The following is a 19,372-nucleotide window of genomic DNA, read 5'->3' as shown; positions in this document are numbered from 1 at the left end:
TGTTCAGTATAGTTCTAGGATTTAGATTAAAATGTATTTAAAATCCTCCACATTTATTTGTCTGTATTTTAATTATGTACAGAACATGTCAAATCTATATAAAAATGTAAAAATTAGATTTCAAATCACAATGCAGTTCTGGCGAAGAAACATTTGGCTAAAATATAGGGTGCTTACACCACCCTCTGGTAAACAATGGTTATAACAACACTGACAACGGAGAAGGATGTGAAGGCTCAGAGAAGCACATAAACCCGAGAAAAAAATAGGTTATGGTGACAGAGGCCTAGTGTTGTGCCATTAATTGATTAGAGAGTTTGAATAATTTATTGTACACACTGAATACACACAATTGCTCATAATCACTGCATTCAATGACTTAGGCTCAAACAATGATTTTAATTGTTTTACTTAGATGTGCTTTAGTACTCTCTAGTGTTTAAATAAGTTAATTGAATGGTATTTTTGAATCAGATCCATTACAGATTCCTCGCCTTTTTAGCGCTGGCTAGACGGGTGTATCTTTGGAGCACCCTGTCCTTTGCTGATCTTCTCTCTGCTTTGATGATCCCCAGGGAATATCAGGCACTTGTTGATGTCCAGTTCTGGATCAGTCAACTCTACCCTCCCAATTAAAAAAATAAGTTGGTTACTTACATCTCCCAATCTCATCCCTGATTAAGAAGAGAGTTGTGCAGGATTATATAAAAACAAATGTTTTTGTAAAGGGCAAAGCATTCTGAGATGAGATTTTCCCCAAAAATATACAGTATTTACATCAGGGGTGTCAAACTGACTTCGTCCCAGGGCCGCATTCGGTCTTCAAAGAGGTCCGGAGACAAACTGAAAATGTGTCAAAATTGGCCAATTATTCTATCCATTGTTTTTAGAAAGTTTATAAATGTAGGTCCATTATCATTTCTACATGATTTTGATTGGATTATAGTCATGGTAAAGTATATTTGGAAGGTTGCGGTGATTTCCACGTGGAGTGGAGAAATAACAACAAGTAGGGCACTGACATTATCCACTGGATAATTTGTAATGTTTAACTTTTTTTGTTGGTCTGTATTAAAAGAAAATATACTCTATATATTTATTTTACTTGGCAAGTCAGTTAAGAACAAATTCTTATTTTCAATGACGGCCTAGGAACAGTGGGTTAACTGCCTGTTCAGGGGCAGAACGACATATTTTGTACCTTGTCAGCTCGGGGATTTGAACTTGCAACCTTTCGGTTACTAGTCCAATGCTCTAACCACTAGGTTACACTGCCGACCCACAAAAGTATGTGGACACCCCTTCAAATGAGTGGATTCGGCTATATTTCAGCCACACTCATTGCTGACAGGTGTTTAAAATTGAGCACACAGCCATGCAATCTTCATAGACAAACATTGGCAGTAGAATGGCCCGTACTGAAGAGCTCATTGACTTTCAACGTGGCACCCTCATAGGATGCCACTTTTCCAACAAGTCAGTTCATCTCATTTCTACCCTGCTAGAGTGGCCCCCGGTCAACTGTAAGTGCTGTTATTGTGAAGTGGAAATGTCTAGGAGCAACAACGGCTCAGCCGTGAAGTGGTAGAACACACAAGCTCATAGAATGGGACCGGCAAGTGCTGAAGCGGGTACCGTGTAAAAATAGTCTTTCCTTAGTTGCAACACTCACTACCAAGTTCCAAACTCCCTCTGGAAGCAACGTTAGCACAATAACTGTTAGTCGAGAGATTCATGAAATTAGTTTCCATGGCCGAGAAGGAGCACACAAGCCGAAGATCAGCATGCGCAATGCCAAGCGTCGGCTGGAGTGGTTTAAAGCTTACAGAAAATGAACTTTAAAAACATCTGCTGTCATGACAGAGGCCATTAAAATATTTTGCAGCGAGGTGGGGCGCCCCTGAACCAAATCTTGCTTAAGTCCCCCAAAAAGTGCTAGAACCGGCCCTGCCTAGATGACTGGAGAAGTCAGATCATTAATCAACACCGTTTGGCGATTGGACCACTTTCTATAGGATCGGAGTCATACACAAAGACATCTGTGTGCAGGCTGCTACTTTATATTTATTACATAAACACTATTTACAAATTTCAAGAACACATGCTACAGAACTCAAGATCTACATCTCCTAACAAACAATATAAACATCTGTAACTCTCCAGAACAACAAAAATAAATACCTGTTGACGAGCAAAAATGTCAGACCAGGCTATAAACACTGAGAAAAGATTCAAGTTTTGAATTCAACCATTCAATACAAGTCTTGTTTCTAACTATGCAACTGATTGTGCAGCAGATTGGTGTCCTGGTACTGCTACAAGCTCCCTTTGGTTTGTGCTTCTCTGCAGCGGTGATATAGCACCTAAACACATGGAAAAGGGCTTTAAAAGTTCTGAGTTAGAACTTTTATTTTTATCTAGTCATAATATATTTGCAATTAACACCTGAGGTTGCTAAGGCTCTCAGTCTACATAATGCAATGTGCATTTATGGTTTAAACGACACTGGTGTGCCTATGTCCTGCATAGTGTACAAAATCAGCCAGTATCTATGCTGAAATATGTACAGCTCGGCCACATTATAACAGTTGTAAAACAATTGGCCATTATCTATGTTTTTGATTTATAATCCAACTTCTAATTCCCACACCAAGTCAATGCCATCCATTGTAATGATAATACTGATATTTCTCCATAGTGAAGTTAATGATCAGAAAACAAATTAGAATTGGTATTCGCTTCATTAATTTGATGGGGATGTGCTGACTTTTGTAATTGATTAATGTGTTCCTTAGAGTGGGCTTGTCATCGTGTTAGTCTATTGGTGTGGTGAAAAGTGGTTTACTACTAAACATTCCATTCAGAGCATGACAATATTCAACGAAAACACTGTCTAAACTAACAAAAGCACAGGCTCATGATGCTTTCAAGTGTACACACATTAATGCCACACTCAAGATATGTACACTTACACATAAACAAAGCCTTCAGTACCATGGTACATCGACACATCTTTAGTACACACAAACTAGTGACCACAGTAACAATATCTACATTCAATGTCTCTCACACACTATACATTAAGGCATGAGGTGTCTTCTAGGATGCAGTGCATTAGCAGAAGAGGGTTAATTGAGATAGAAACTCAAATGCATTTCAACCACAGCATGTAAATGTGCATTGTCAAATGGAATGGACAACACAGAAAAAAAGGAACAAAGGTCTGAATCAAAACATAAATCTTCTAAGGGTAAATTTGCTAAAAATATGATTAATACAATATTTCAAAGTGAGACAGTGGTTCATTGATACATTTACCATTTTGATCAAACACAACAAAACCATTTTACAGACCAACAATTCCAAAACATTGAATAATTTCACTACTTGGTAAAAACAGAACATTGACGACCAAACAAGCCTACATACTCTGATGTCCAGTGCAATACAGAATGATCCAAGTGATTAGGAGTTGGGATGGTATGCCAAGTGATTCATCCTTTTACAAGATACATATGTCAAACCTGCCTTTTTCAATTAGATTATAGCAACAAATCACATATGAACTTGATCTAAAAATGTAAAGCTACTGCCTTGTGCTCCTGCACTGCCATAATCTACACCTTAAATGACAGATTACACATCTATATGAGCCTTGTACATGCAGTCTATTTGTATAATTGAGCATTTAAACAACATTCTGAGATATCATGTTAAGTGGATTCATTGCATTTAAATTACTGTAAAGCTCATTTTAGTGATGTCATAAGGGATGTAGGCTATATTTTCTAAGTGCATGAAGGAGAACAATATCCTACAAGTAACTTACATTATCTTACAGAAAGCTATGTCTACAATCTATTATTTTATATATATATTTTTTTTACAAGTAAATTCTTCACAATAATGTATATTGGCTAGAAGGGTGCTCCATGTCATATCTTCCTTCTCAAGCCATTGAGCCACTTCTTTTGATCTGAAAGCAGTTTGCCTGCATACCATACATGTAACCAGAGGTCAGAACAAGCACTGGAGAAATCTGAAAAAAATATCCATAAAACAAACAAAATCTAGTAGACTATCACACCTTACAATAAGTTGCCCAAATAGGACAAAACAACATGGATTTTCAATTTCCTTGATAAGTTAGCAGCATTCATAATTATGTGTGTGAAACAAGTCAAGTTTTGTTATTAATTCTGGTCACCACCTGCATTCCATAGTAATTCCAGGGCACTGCAATGGGGACAACTTCATGTAAAGTGTTGCTAGAAATCGGTGATCCACTTTTGATATACACCTGCTGTAAATACTCACAATAAAGAATGAGCACCATGCTTTTAAATCAAAACAATACTGTGGGTTGTCGTTGATGAAATGACAACAGGGATATAAACGTCCTCTTCAGATATCTCTTCAGCGTACACCGAGGATTGTCTTGTAGTGCTGTTATTTTTCTCATCCTATGATCATCTCTCCAAGCTCATTTAGACTGTTTGAAGCTTGTCAGACATGTGTGTCCAGTAGTGTAATGGCCTCGGTGCTCTTCTCATCAGAATGCTGATACATACAGGTGGTGCTCTCACCTCTCTTGAGAAGAGTCCAGTAGCAGGGTGTGAGGAGGAGTTTATAGATGAATGATGAGACCCAGACACGAGACAGTCTCCTGTATGTGTACGTCTGAAATGACCAATGACATGCAATCACAGGGATACCCTATAAGCATAATGTCAAACTTCTAAAAGGCAAGGTCATTGCTATTACAGACAGACAAGGCTAAGACACCACCGTCCAAGAGGGGAACTGCTGTACATGTGGATTCTCCAAGTCCAAGAGTTGGCCTATTGGTTTCTGAAATGCACCAGATCCATTGCTATAATGTGGAATGGTCCGGTTGATAGTGGCATTCACCATAAAGCTGTGGGGTCCAAGATACGTGCGGTTGATAGTGGTATTCACCATAAAGCTGTGGGGTCCAAGATACGTGCGGTTGATAGTGGCATTCACCATAAAGCTGTGGGGTCCAAGATACGTGCGGTTGATAGTGGCATTCACCATAAAGCTGTGGGGTCCAAGATACGTGCGGTTGATAGTGGCATTCACCATAAAGCTGTGGGGTCCAAGATATGTGGATAATTATATCAGACTGTCCTGATAAGGTACAATTGCCGATTTTAAGGAAAAGGAAACTTGGTAGTGCAAAGCTATTCCATTGTTGCAACACAGTGTGGTGAGCTTTGTTTATGTTTGTTGGCGTTTCAAAAGCAAATGCTGAACAATACTCTGTGATTCAGGTTCTCTTGCATCTTGTCAAAAGACAAACGTGGCTGTGTAAAAGAAAGCCCTTTTCTGACATGTAGCCATACGTCACAACACAGGGGCCGTGTATACACTCACATCAATGTCAGCTGTGCAAGTTGTACAGAAAAATGCAAGATACAATAACTGTACAAAAGAGGACAGGAGTCAAATCTCCGCTGTTGTCATTTAAGTCGTAATTATGTACAGACTTAGTGGTTTCCAGTAGGCAGATGATCTAAGGGGATGTCCTATATGACTTGAATAGATTCATCTTAATGCAGACCTAATGCATTTTGTTGATATTTCTGGTTGAGTGATTATAATTGTACTGTACACATCCTGGTTTGGTAGATTGTGCAAACACTTAAGGGCAAGAAAGTGTTATCACTGAGATTTGATTTCTGTGTTACTTTGCTGGTTATTGGTCTTTGCTATGTCTGTTGCAGCTGATAAGCACTTGGTTGTCAATTCAAGTCAGTCAATGGTTATCATGAGCTTAGGATCACAGTTCTATACCTTGAAGCCAAGGCCCTTCATAACTTGCTCAGTTCTCCCTCTGGTGGTGTATGCAGGAATATCAACAACATATTGAGCAGTCACCAGCACCACCTACCTTGCCTTGTTCATATGGTTTAAGTCACTGATCTTTAAGATTTGAGCTTCATTGTCTTTGCATGGATATGCTAACACAAAAAGAAAGAGACTAATGACGTTCATTATCGGATTTAGCTGACCCTGCAAACCTGGGGGAGTGTAGCTTGGCTGCAGATGCAAAACAGAAATGAGGGAGGGAGAGGTGAGGGCCTGAATGAGTGGGCCTAGCGTCTGGCCAACAGTGCTGATTCTCCACTTTCCCAAGCCATCTCTACAGATCCCCAGAGGGCCTTGCCTGTAACCTGAGTGCCAATCAGACGACAGCATTGGAACCAGAAGAGGCGGAGTTGGCAGAGGGAGAAGAGGGAAAGTTCCAGAAGAGCCACTTGCGTTTACACTGCCTCCTCTGGTACAAGTAGTCCTCCTTGTCCCGCTCCTTCCTTGCTCTCTGGTAGTGGTCATCCTCCTTCAGGAACCACACTGGTGGCCAGCGGTGTTTCTCAAAGTAGTCCTGGTTGTCTGCAAGAGGCATGGCTCAACTGCTTTAGCAACATCAAATGCAGACAGATGTGCAGACACAAATGCTTCATATAATGATAACTTCTCTATAAATCCTGCATTGATGTAAAGGGGAGATTCAAATGACAGTCGTAGTTTCACGCACATACAGGTCTCTTTAGTTAGTATTTCACTTGCATTACCTGTAGACGTGGCCTTCATGTCTCGAGGAAACTTGCGGCACACACTATTATAGTTGGTGCAGATGTGGTGAAGGCACCAGCCAGATAGCTGTTGGGCACAATGGAACTGCCAGAGAGACACAAGATATTATAGAAGACCTTATTCCACACGTGCTAACTTTTTACATTTAAAAGTGTAACACTTGTTAAAGAAATTAGCATTAGAAATAGAAACAGTTGTGAGATTGGAGAAAAACACGATAACGAATAAATACACTCATGGAATTGCAATAGGAACAAGGCCTCCATCTTACCTGAGCCATCTCCAGGTATAACAGCACATCTCCGTCAATATCAGCCCCCATCATAGCAGCCTCCATCAGGACTGTCACTGTGTAGAGTTCTAAAACAGAGGCATGACATGCAGGGTATCCCAAGAACAACAGAATAATAATAATTTGCAGTAATTATGATAATTGTATTGTCAAGTTTTGTGATGATACCACCATTCTTGGTCTGATGTATAAACATGCTGATACTACTGTGTACAGGTCAGAAATTCAAAGGTTTGTCAAGTGGTGTGATGAGCACCAGCTCATCCTTAATGTAAAGAAAACAGAGAAGATAGTGTTTGAACCCAAATCTGTTGGTGACCATGTGCCTGTGGTTGTCCACAATGTCAACATAGCACAGCTTAGTTTGTACAGGTACCTGGGTGTATATATGGACAATGTTCTGAGCTGGAAGGTCCAAATAAAGAGTGTCTGCTCCAGAGTCCAACAACACCTCTACTTCCTATGGCTTTTAGGAGTTGTCCTGAAAAGAATTATCCTGATCTACCATGCGGTCATATAGATACTCAACTGAAATCTCAAATTGCCCACCTCATACAAACTGCCATGAAGGTCATGGGTGTGAGGCAGCATCATTTCTGATCCCTCCCATGTACTTCAGTCTGAGTATCAACTCCTCCCTTCAGGCAGACGCTATAGGGTCCCTACTTGTAAGCTGAACAGATATAAGCACTCCTTCCTTCCCATGTCCATCAAATACCTAAACAGCAATACTGTAAGTCAACCTGAGCTATGATAGTACACCACTGACAGAATATAAGGGAATGTCCAACATATTATGCATTTGGCTATATAAGAAGTGTACAACATGTATAATAAGAGTAACATGTAGTGTATATATTATGTTGAGTGTGTAATGAGTCTATTTTGTTTACAGCAGTAATGTGTCTAAGAAAATATTTCCTTCTGGAACATTGAAGATCATCCTATCCTATAAAACCCAGTCTGTCACTGTGCACATTGCCAAATCTAACTTGCAACAGAATTATTAAAGTAACAGAAACAACTCTCTCAACACACATATTAGCCTAATTGACACTCTGAAGAGAAGGAAAAAGAGGGGGAAGTGTGTGTTAAATTATAAGTGTGCATGTCTAGTGTTGCACAGATGTGGCTTTGTGTATGACGGTGTGCTCAAAAACAAGTAGATACCTGTTAGTGCAACTAGGTGTGGGAGGCAAAGACGGTTGGCAAGAACAATGAGCTCCATGGCATCCAGGTCAGTGCGGGAACAGAAACGCCCAGTGTACAGGTACTCCAGCACAGCCCTCATACAGCTGCGAGTCGTGTTAGGAAACAGCACCTGAGACAAAAGGCACAGATCGACATCATTCTTCCTGTTCCTATTCACTAGTGTATTCTACTGTGATCATGTGTGTTTGGTTATTTAGGTTAGTTATTCAGGCTGGTTATTCAGGCTGGTTATTCAGGTGACTTGCAGGAGGTCTTGTTATTGTGCACAAAAATGTAATATAGTGGCACACTCTCTAACTCCAGTGAGAGGGTGTAAAGAATTGACTTACTTTTTTGGTGCAGCTCTCCACAAAGGGCCCCCCAAACATAGCTGCCATCCAGTCACAGCTGGAGATGAGCAGGGGCTTATGGGCCATGATCGTTCCATCATCTAGCTTGAACACTACATCTGGAATACAAAGAGAAATCAAACTGCATCCAAGGAGAAACACAGAGTGTACAAAATCCCTCAGTATTATGGTGTGTGCTCACCAGAAAAGGTGCCTTTGGCCAGGCACTCTTTGACTCTGTTGGTGCGCCGTACATGAAAGGCTTTGGTGATTTCCTGGTTCATGAAGGACTCGTTGTTAAGGATATTGGCCACCATCATGCGCAGGTCAAAGACCTCCAGCAGCTCAGCAATGTGTGCAATGTGCATTAGCTCCTTCTCGTGCTCGTCCAGCTGACCAGTGTACAGGTAGCGCAGCACAGCGCGGAAGGGCCCCAGCTGCATGGACTGGTCCATGTGCACCACGGTCATAGGCCTGGGGCTGTAGGTCACTGGGTCATCCACCAGCTCCTCCTGGATGCTGACAAAAGCCCTGCTCCAGGTAGACAGCAGTCTGCCTCTCCGGCCCCCTTCAGAGTCCCTCAGGGTGCCGTCACTGGTGCAGGCCCGCAGGTTGGCCCTGTCACCTTCGTCAGGGCTCTCACATACATCGAAGCTGGCAGCACGCATCAGCATCTCACGGCCAGACAGAGCGGTGGCGCGAGGGGGCCGCTCGGTCTCCTCAGACCGGGCGTCCAGGACGAAGAGGTCATAGAACTTGGAGGAGGACGTGGCCAAGTAGATCTTGTGGGCAAAGATTCTCTGCTTCTCCTGTAGGACCAGGATGACATCGGAACACAGGGGGTCCTCTAGAAGACGGCCAGGATGCTCCTCAGTGGTGGTGGGGGGAGGTGGCACAGTGATGATGGGTGGTGGGGGTTTGGGAGGCAGGAAGGGGGCCTGGAGGAGGGACCGCTGCACGTTGCGCAGGTGTGACTTCCAGAACTGCAGGTGACGTCGTGAGATTAGGGGCGGCCCGGATGGCGTTATCAAATACATCCTTTACTCCAAACTGAGCCACAACACTGGTCTCATAGTACGGCACTCCCAGTTCTTTGGCCACCTCACGGCCCCTCTCTGGAGGCAGAATCTCATTGTATTTAATGGGTCTGGAAGATATGACCATAAATGAGGCCAAAAAGAGGCCAAAGGTTAAGTGAGTTTACAGACTAAATTAACATGATTCAGAGCAGCATGAGGATGAATAACATTGTATATTGTTTACAAATCTTAGTACAAAGTGGTACCTACATTTCTAATGATGACACAGTGAATCTATCAATAACAGGCTATCAACTTTAACTTGAGATGAAAAGCACTGTTTTAGATTGAAAGCACTGGACTTAGGAGTTGTAGGGCACCTTGCTAGTGGCCGTCGTGCCCTGTTGACTGCCTCCAGGTCAGCGTAGCGCAGGTCCAGCTGGCAGCCCACCAGGATGACTGGAGCCCGGGGGCAGAAGTGTTTGATCTCAGGGTACCACATGGTTTTCACATGGTACAAGGAGTTGGGGTTGGCGATGGAGAAACACAGAACCACCACATCTGACCTGCAATAACGAGTGAGGTTATGGAAGGGACAGACGGGGAAGGTCCACTTACTTTACTCTGCACCAGTACCATGACTTGCATGAGTAAACAAGGTCAGCTGATCTCACCTTCCATACGCAAAGCGTCGGTCCTTGTGATGGTCCCCGAACGTGTCCCAGAGCCGCAGCGACACACTGACGTCATCCACCACATCCCTAGATCGCTCCAGAACCTGACCAGAGAGACATCTATCATATGCATAGATATTACCAACAACTGCAGTGTGTGAAACTAACACCTGCCCAACAGCCTAATGTGCTAAGCCCAAGATATACATTGTGTCTTGCAGGTTTGTTAATGTGCAACAACGGTTTACCCAACTGTAGCACTTAAAACAGAGGATTTCAGTATTGTTTTCCTTCACCGTCAAGTTGCTGGTGGACCAAACAGTTCATTTCAAACCCCATGCAGTCCATTACAAAAAACATAGCCACAATAGAGAAAACCGACAAACAAATAAAGCTTTTCATTAATTAACAGTCAAAACCAGAGAACTCCACCACTCACCTCCTGGCAAACTCTGTACTGGTCTATGGCCCAGACAGTGGGTACATGTGTAGCAAGCAATTGGTACTGAGTGAGTGTGGCATTACAGGCCCGGGCACAGATAAGGCGGGTCTTCCCAACAGCGTTGTCCCCTACCACCACACACTTGATAGTCTCAACATTTGGCCTCTCATAGTCCATGTCAGAATCCATCAACTGGGGCCTGTCAGGGCAGAGGAAAGCAGAGTTTGATCAAATTCCAAAGGGATAATCAACTGGAGATATCAAATATCACAGAGGTACTGAGGAGCTTGTTAAAAACATTTCACCTCATCAAAACCCCTCTGACCCCATCAGGTATCAATACTGCAATCAAATCACATTTTATTTGTCACATACTTCGTAAACAACAGGTGTAGGCTAACAGTGAGATGCTTACTTACGGGCCCTTCCCAATAATGCAGAGAGAAAGAAAATAGAGAAATAACAGAACACGTAATAAAACACGTAATAATAAATACACAATGATACACGGGGTACCAGTACCGAGTTGATGTGCAGGGGTACGAGGTAATTGAGGTAGATATGTGCATATAACTAGGAATATAGTGACAGATAATAAACAGTAGCAGCAGCGTATGTGATGAGTCAAAAAAGTTAGTGCAGATACTATTTAGCAGTCTATTTAACAGTCTATTTAGCAGTCTATTTAACAGTATATTTAGCAGTCTATTTAACAGTCTATTTAGCAGTCTATTTAACAGTCTATTTAGCAGTCTATTTAACAGTATATTTAACAGTCTCATGGCTTGCGGCTAGAAGATGTTCAATGTCCTGTTGGTTCTAGACTTGGTGTATCAGTACCACTCGCCATTTGGTAGCAGAGAAAACAGTCTATGACTTGGGTGGCTGTAGTCTTTGAACATATTTATGGCCTTCCTCTGACACCGTCTGGTATAGAGGTCCTGGATGGCAGGGAGCTCGGCCCCAGTGATGTGGCTGCCTGGCTGAGTGCCTGTGCCAATTCGGAAGGTCCCTGACGTTCCTTACTCTTTCATTTCAAGAGACACGCTGGGGATTTCGGAGTTCTTGAAGTGAAGTTGGATGTGTTCCTAAAAATATGCACAGACTCTGCTAACTTAACTTGTATAGCATCTGGGTTACACTCAGGCAGTATCTGTGTCTTGTCATTTTGTGTTTCCCTGTGTTTTATGCAGACTTACATACTAAGTTATACTGACAGGAGAGGACATTCCATTTCCCAGAACAATGTGTTATAGGATCACAATCTCTCTCCAGCATAAGCCACTTTCAACATAACAAAATATAACATGATTCACATTATTATCCCATGAGATACATCTTTGATCAAATTAAACAGACCACAGGGAGTCCCATTATGCAAGGATGCAGCTGAAATCACAGTTCTCTATAAAGCACTTGCAACCAAAGCATATTTTTCAATAAATTCAGCCATGGTCTTACCAATAGGCCTGGCAATGTCAAAAAACAGCGTTCTTTTGGACAAAAATACTCACACTGACATCTGTCTCTTGATGAATTTATACATTCAATCATCTAAGCATTATTTGATCAAGAACCCCTCCTTGGCAATCTTAGCAAGCCCCCCCCCCAAAAAATAAAAAAAATAATCTAATCATAGATCAGTCTAGGATCCAAGAAAATTGTGGTAAACATAATTAGTTGACAGACAGACAGACGGACACCTATCCACGTCTAGAAAAATAGTGGTTGCTGATCTCGTTATCCAGTTTCCAAGGGAACCAGATTTGCTTCTTGCCTCTGTGTCATACCTTACCCTACTGTAACAGGTGTATGGCAACTGAATGACCTTTACAAAGTAGACTGACAGCCACTCGCAAAAATGTTATCAATGTGGCCAGACATGAGCCAGACTGGACCACGAGGAAAAAATGTAATAGCATATCTTGCCAGCTACTACACCGCCGTAGCTTAACTCGTTAATAAAATGTCCATTCCCAATACCCAGACAACCTCCGCAACTATGAGTTGCAACAATGTCACCAACGTCTTTGATAATGAGGGCGCGAAACATGATGACATTGTGTTTCGACGAAATTCGAGTGTCCACTCTACATGGCTGTACCGTTGGCTGGTTATGCTTGGTCTCTGTGGGTTCCAATATAGGGCTATTAGACCTACAATGTAGTTAGTAGGCTATCTGCAGCACGCCAATTCATTAAAAATAGCTTCAATATTATGTTCGTGAATGGAAGAAGGCTGCGAACCTGGACGGCGGCAGAAGCTGAATTCTGTGGTGGATTGCCAACCTACTCATCAATGCCATTGTCTCTCGTTGGTACTGTTGACTATTTGGCAACAGTCTGCACTTAAAACTTCTTAAGGATAGGGGGCAGCATTTTCACTCTTGGATAAATAGCATGCACAATTTCAACTTCCTGCTACTCATGCCAGGAATATATTATATGCATATGATTAGTAGGTGTGGATAGAAAACACTCTGAAGTTTCTAAAACTGGTTCAATCATGTCTGTGACTATAATAGAACATATGTAGCAGGCAAAACCCAGAGGAAAAACTGTTCCGATTTTTATTTTTTTTGCCTCTGACCGTTCCCTCAGTTGTCTTTGCCAAGGGATATTTGATAGCGACCATTTTAAAGTTCCTACGACTTCCACAGGATGTCACCAGTCTTTAGCATTGGGTTGAAGTTCATCATTGGTGCAACAAAGAAGAGGCACATCCTGGAACAACGTTACACTGTTGAGAGTTACGCAAGAGGAAAAAAAGGTGCATGGTTTGTTTACTTGCTCTATTGAATACAGATTGCCCTATCTACAATTTGATCGATTATTAACGTTTTAAAATACCTAAAGAGTCAGCAGGAGCAGCGACCACCCCTCTCCCAACTATGGAAGAGCGCGTCCATCAACATACAGCTGTCCTCCATCGGATTGGTTCAGCGATGGGAGAGGAGTGGTCTACCAACGTCTACCCCAGCTCCCCCACAGACGACGCCACCTACTCCACCTACGTCGTCCTTTGGGTCCAGCACATTGTGTCTCTCCCCCCGAGGGAGTACGATGGAGCGGCGGCTGGGTGCCATTGATTTTTGCTCCAGCTCGAGCTCTACCTGGCTACCGTGCGTCCGGCTCCCTCGGGTGAGGAGAGTGTGAGCCTCCTCGTCTCCTGTTTAACGGGTAGGGCCCTGGACTGGGCCAACGCTGTCTGGAACAGCCGAGATTCGGCTCGGGACCACTACCCAGAGTTCACCCGCCGTTTTCGAGCTGTGTTCGACCACCCACTAGAGGGCAAAGCGGGGGTGAGCGACTGTTCCACCTCAGACAGGAGACGAGGAGTGCGCAGGACTTTGCGTTGGAGTTCAGGACCCTAGCTGCTGGTGCTGGGTGGAATGACAGGGCCCTGATGGACCATTACCGTTGCAGTCTCCAGGAGGACGTCCGCCGGGAGCTAGCTTGTCGGGACACAACTCTCTCCCTTGATGAACTGATAGACATGTCGATTCAACTGGACAACCTGCTAGCTGCCCGCGGGCGTTCAGAAGGGGTCCTGTCAATTCCACATTCCAGCCCTCCCGATCCAATGCCGATGGAGTTGGGAGGAGCTGCATCTAGGGAGACCAGAGGAGGAGGCTCCTTCTGCGCCTATTGTGGACGGAGAGGACACACTTCGGACCGGTGCTGGAGGAGTCCCTCTGGGAGTCGAGCTGGCCGGCAGGAACACTTCTCGGCCACCCCAGGTGAGTAGGCACCAAACTCACCCAGAGCTCCCTGTTGGTCACATGTTTTTGTTTATTTTTTTCCCTGCGTTTTTTCCCTCTCTTCAGCATAAGGTGATAGTCGATTCAGGCGCAGCTGGGAGTTTTATGGATCGCGGACTCGCCCGTAAGTTGGGTATTCCGTTAGTGCAGATAGACCCACCTGTCCCCGTGCACTCCTTAGATAGCCGACCGTTAGGGTCAGGGCTGGTCAGGGAAGCCACGATTTCGCTGGACATGGTAATGCAGGGGGATCATAGGGAGAAGATCAGTTTCTACCTTATTGATTCACCTGGGTTTCCAGTGGTGTTGGGTGTTCCCTGGCTGGCTATTCACAATCCCCTCATTTCCTGGAAAGAGGGGGCTCTTCAGGGGTGGTCAGACGAGTGTTCGGGTAGGTGTATAGGAGTTTCCATCGGTGCCACGACGGTGGAAAGTCCAGACCAGGTTTCCACCGCACGCATTCCCCCAGAATATGCCGATTTGGCAATCGCTTTGAGTAAAAAGAAAGCGACCAAATTACCACCCCATCGACGGTGGTATTGCGTGATAAACCTTCAGGAGAACGCTGCACTTCCCCGGAGTCACGTGTACCCACTGTCACAGGAGGAGACGTTAGCTATGGAGACATAGTCATGGAAGCCCTGAGACAGGGATACATTCGGCACTCCATGTCACCCGTCTCCTCGAGTTTCTTTTTTGTGAGGAAAAAGGAGGGAGGTCTGCGTCTGTGCACTGATTATCGAGGTCTCAATTCGATCACAGTGGGATTTAGTTATCCGCTACCTCTCATCGCTATGGCGGTGGAATCATTCCACGGAGCGCGTTTCTTCACAAAACTGGACCTCAGGAGCGCGTATAATCTGGTGCGTATTCGGGGAGGAGACGAGTGGAAAACAGCGTTTAGTACCACATCAGGCCACTATGAGTACCTCGTCATGCCGTATGAGTTGAAAAATGCCCCAGCCGTCTTCCAATCCTTTGTAGATGAGATTCTCAGGGACTTGCACGGGCAGGGTGTGGTAGTCTATATCGATGACATCTTGATTTATTCTGCCACACGCGCCGCGCATGTCTCCCTGGTGCGCAAGGTTCTTGGGCGACTGCTGGAGCATGACCTATACGTCAAGGCTGTGAAATGTGTGTTCTCTAAACAAGCCGTTTCCTACCTGGGTTATCGCATTTCCAGCTCGGGGGTGGTGATGGAGTGTGACCGCGTTAATGCCGTGCGTAATTGGCCGACTCCAACCACTGTAAAGGAGGTGCAGCGGTTTTTAGTGTTGGCCAATTACTACCGGAGGTTTATCCGGGGTTTTGGCCAAGTAGCGGCGCCCATTACCTCACTGCTGAAGGGGGGGGGGCGGTGTGCCTGCGGTGGTCGGCCGAGGCTGATGGAGCCTGTTCACTGAAGCTCCCGTGTTGGAGCATCTGGACCCTTCGTTAGCATTCATAGTGGAGGTGGGTGCGTCCGAGGCTGGGGTTGGAGCCGTGCTGTCTCAGCGCTCGGGCACGCCACCGAAGCTCCGTCCCTGCGCTTTCTTTTCTAAGAAGCTGGGTCCGGCGGAGCGGAACTATGATGTGGGGGACCGGGAGTTACTAGCTATGGTAAAGGCCCTGAAGGTGTGGAAACACTAGCTAGAGGGGGCTAAACACCCTTTCCTCATCTGGACGGACCACTGCAATCTGGAGTATATTCGAGGAGCGAGGAGACTGAATCCGCGTCAGGCTAGGTGGGCCATGTTCTTTACACGCTTTAGATTTACGATCTCTTATAGACCAGGTTCCCTTAACACTAAGGCCGACGAGCTGTCCCGTCTCTATGACACCGAGGACCGGTCCATCGAACCCACTCCCATCCTTCCAGCCTCTCGGCTGGTGGCCCCGGTGGTATGGGAGGTGGACGCGGACATCGAGCGGGCGTTGAGGGTTGAACCTGCGCCTACACAGTGTCCGACCGGTCGTAGGTACGTGCCGCTTGGTGTCCGTGATAAATTGATTCGGTGGGCTCACACACTACTGTCTTCGGGTCATCCGGGGATTGATAGACAGTGCAGGGTCTTCGGGGGAAATACTGGTGGCCCACCTTAGCTAAGGATGTGAGGCTCTATGTCTCTTCCTGTTCGGTATGCGCTCAGAGTAAGGCTCCTAGGCATCTGCCGAGAGGGAAGTTACAACCCCTCCCGGTTCCACAACGGCCATGGTCCCATCTCTCGGTAGATTTCCTTACGGATCTTCACCCATCCCTGGGGAACACTACCGTTATGGTCGTTGTGGATCGGTTCTCTAAGTCCTGCCGTCTCCTCCCATTGCCTGGTCTCCCTACGGCCCTACAGACTGCAGAGGCTCTATTTACCCACGTCTTCGGGCACTACGGGGTTCCAGAGGACATCGTATCTGATCGGGGTCCCCAGTCCCCGCTGACCGTCACCGCAGTGAGGCCCCGGTGTTCGCACCAGGGGACAGGGTCTGGCTCTCGACCCGAAACCTGCCCCTCCGCCTGCCCTGCCGGAAGCTGGGGCCGCAGTGTGTGGGGCCATTTAAAGTCCTGAGGAGGATAAACGAGGTGTGTTATAGATTGCAACTTCCCTCTTACTATCGCATGAACCCCTTGTTTCATGTGTCTCTCCTCAGGCCGGTGGTTGCTGGTCCCCTACAGGACGGTGAGGTACTGGAGGTCCCTCCACCCCCTCTGGACATCGAGGGGTCCCCGGCATACACAGTACGAGCTATTCTGGACTCGAGATGCCGGGTGAGGGGCCTGCAGTACCTCGTGGACTGGGAGGGGTACGGTCCGGAGGAGAGGTGCTGGGTACCGGGTAGGGACATTTTAGATCCTTCCCTCTTGAGGGATATCCACCACCTCCACCCGGATTGCGGGAGCGTCGGGGGGGGTACTACTATCACGAATCTCGCCAAAGATGGTGCCTCTTCCTGTTCGGGTGGCGCTCGGCGGTCGTCGTCGCCGGCCTATTAGCTGCCATCGATTCCCTTTCCGTTTGTTTCTGTTTATTGGGTACACCTGTTTTGAGTTAGTGTTTGTTTGTAGGCTATTTAAGGGCACTAGGCCCGCTGGGTATTTGTGCGGGCTTGTTTCTCTGTTATTTGGTGTATTAGTGTGATCTGTATTTTTCCGGGCAGTTTTTAGTCCTTTGTATTTTTGGACAGGTTGTTTCATGCGCCCTTGTGTTTCGCATGTCCGTGTTTCCACTGTCTTTGGAATAAAATATCCACGTACGGAATTACCTGCTCTCTGCGCTTGACTCATCCACTCACCATTCATAGATGTCTTAACAACGTCATTAATCATAATTTAGCAAGAACTCAACCGGTACTTCAGCTGCAGTTCAGACCTCTGTCTAATGCCGAGGTGATGCAACCAAATCCTGTCTGTCATAGAATAGCCTATACAACAAGATGTCTAGCACTATCTTGTGTGCAAAGAACAATTCCATAGTTATTTCGTTATATTATGGATGTATGGATTCTCATGAGCCTATGGACCCTTTTAGTTCGGCAGCTTTAGATGCAAATTAGACTGACATAACTAGTACGTTTGATATATCATAGCCTAAAAAACTCATTATTTCAGAGGATTCCATTAATTAGATAACTTAGCCATACAGACCATATGATAGCCTCTTTATAATATAACTATACTATAGTCTATATCCGCTCCAAGAACTGACCATACGTGCAGGTCAGCAAATTATAAAGGGTTGAGCTAATAACATTCACCCAGCTTGCTACAAAAGCTATTTCCATCAAGCCGAGTCACTGGTCATTCAGCGCCACCGTTACGTAACACCCAGAGGTTCCTTCCTTGTGCCATTTTGTGTTATTGAGGTGCATGCCAAAATGTTAGATTAGTATAGGCTATTATAGGTTACTAACCCAAAGGCCTATCCCGTTGCGCATTTGGCCAAAATGTCTCCTTACCTCAACATAAGGAAATGGTGCATCGGATTGACCGATGTTTGAGACTGAGAAGAAGAGGGCTCCATCCGATGCGGCTAGCACTCTACTGTAGCCTGGGTTGAACGTCATTTTCGCAGCAAGGATAACTATAGGGAATTAAATATATTAAATATAGGGGATTAAATAGCGGCCACGCCGCTAAAGTCACCGGAAAAGTATACTTTGTAAAAAATAATAAGGTTATCATCACCGTGTGCCTGAGGACACTTGTGGTCTACATGAGTCCGTCTTCACCGTCAACCGCAGGCCACGCCGCGTCAAAGAACCAGCTCCAGTCACCTACGTAATTTATTATAGAAGCACGCGCACCAATAAAAACCCCATTCATTATAAAACAGCGTTCCACTGCAAATCTCCCGTAAATCCCATTCAATCCAAACGTAGGCTATTTAGCTGCTGTATCTTCTGGTTCAGACTCTACTGTAAAGACATTTAGTCTCAGCTCGGCTACTGTACAGATCATTATTACGGTTAATGTCTAAACTCCAAATATTATATCTGAGATAAGCAATAAACTATATATATATATATATATCTCTTAAAATCGTAGGCTATTGCAAACATAATGGGATGTGATCTGAGTGGACTTTAAAAGTTGCCATGACTGCCATGATGTGGCACTGTGAGTCAATATGGTCCTGGTCCTGAAATTGTAATAAGATTTTATGATCACTTAATGGGGTTGTTTTTTCTCTCAAGTATTCTGTTCACAAAACATAAAACCTTCCAAATATAAATAAAATATTTGCATGACTATAGGTCAATTTAACCATGTCTCATGGATTGATCTCATTTGGCAAAGTTTTAACCTAATTCAAAGCATAGCCTTTATAAACAAGATTTTACACACGTTAAAACATTTTAAACACCCACAGGCATCATAAATACTGTTTAAGCTCCTTACCTGTTCTCTTGTGGGCTGGCCAAACACTGCACCTTAGTTTGTTTAAGAAAGAATGGTCACTCATCCTTCCACTTTCAATATTCCACCCCCCCCCTCCCCCCTCTCTCTCTCTATGTAAGGCATGCTGTCACCCCCTACCTTTCCTTTTTT

The 19,372-nt window shown here is 44.8% G+C and overlaps 1 protein-coding gene across 1 annotated transcript; it reads right to left on the bottom strand.

Annotated features, from left to right (window-relative positions):
* Positions 1–2,044: 2,044 nt before the first annotated feature.
* On the bottom strand, positions 2,045–18,862 carry LOC135541355 (rho-related BTB domain-containing protein 2-like). Its single transcript, XM_064967544.1, is given in 11 exon segments — positions 2,045–6,414; positions 6,597–6,702; positions 6,890–6,978; positions 8,081–8,231; positions 8,452–8,570; positions 8,654–9,458; positions 9,460–9,598; positions 9,851–10,036; positions 10,145–10,248; positions 10,584–10,785; positions 18,280–18,862. Coding segments are annotated over 11 exon segments (2,172 nt in total). The 5' UTR covers positions 18,345–18,862; the 3' UTR covers positions 2,045–6,208.
* Between the last annotated feature and the right edge of the window lie 510 nt (positions 18,863–19,372).

The sequence above is a fragment of the Oncorhynchus masou genome, chromosome 1 (genome assembly GCF_036934945.1).
Source record: "Oncorhynchus masou masou isolate Uvic2021 chromosome 1, UVic_Omas_1.1, whole genome shotgun sequence".
In the NCBI taxonomy this organism is placed as follows: domain Eukaryota; kingdom Metazoa; phylum Chordata; class Actinopteri; order Salmoniformes; family Salmonidae; genus Oncorhynchus; species Oncorhynchus masou.
Note: the sequence above shows the minus strand (reverse complement) of the source record. Positions and strands in the feature narration are given on the sequence as shown.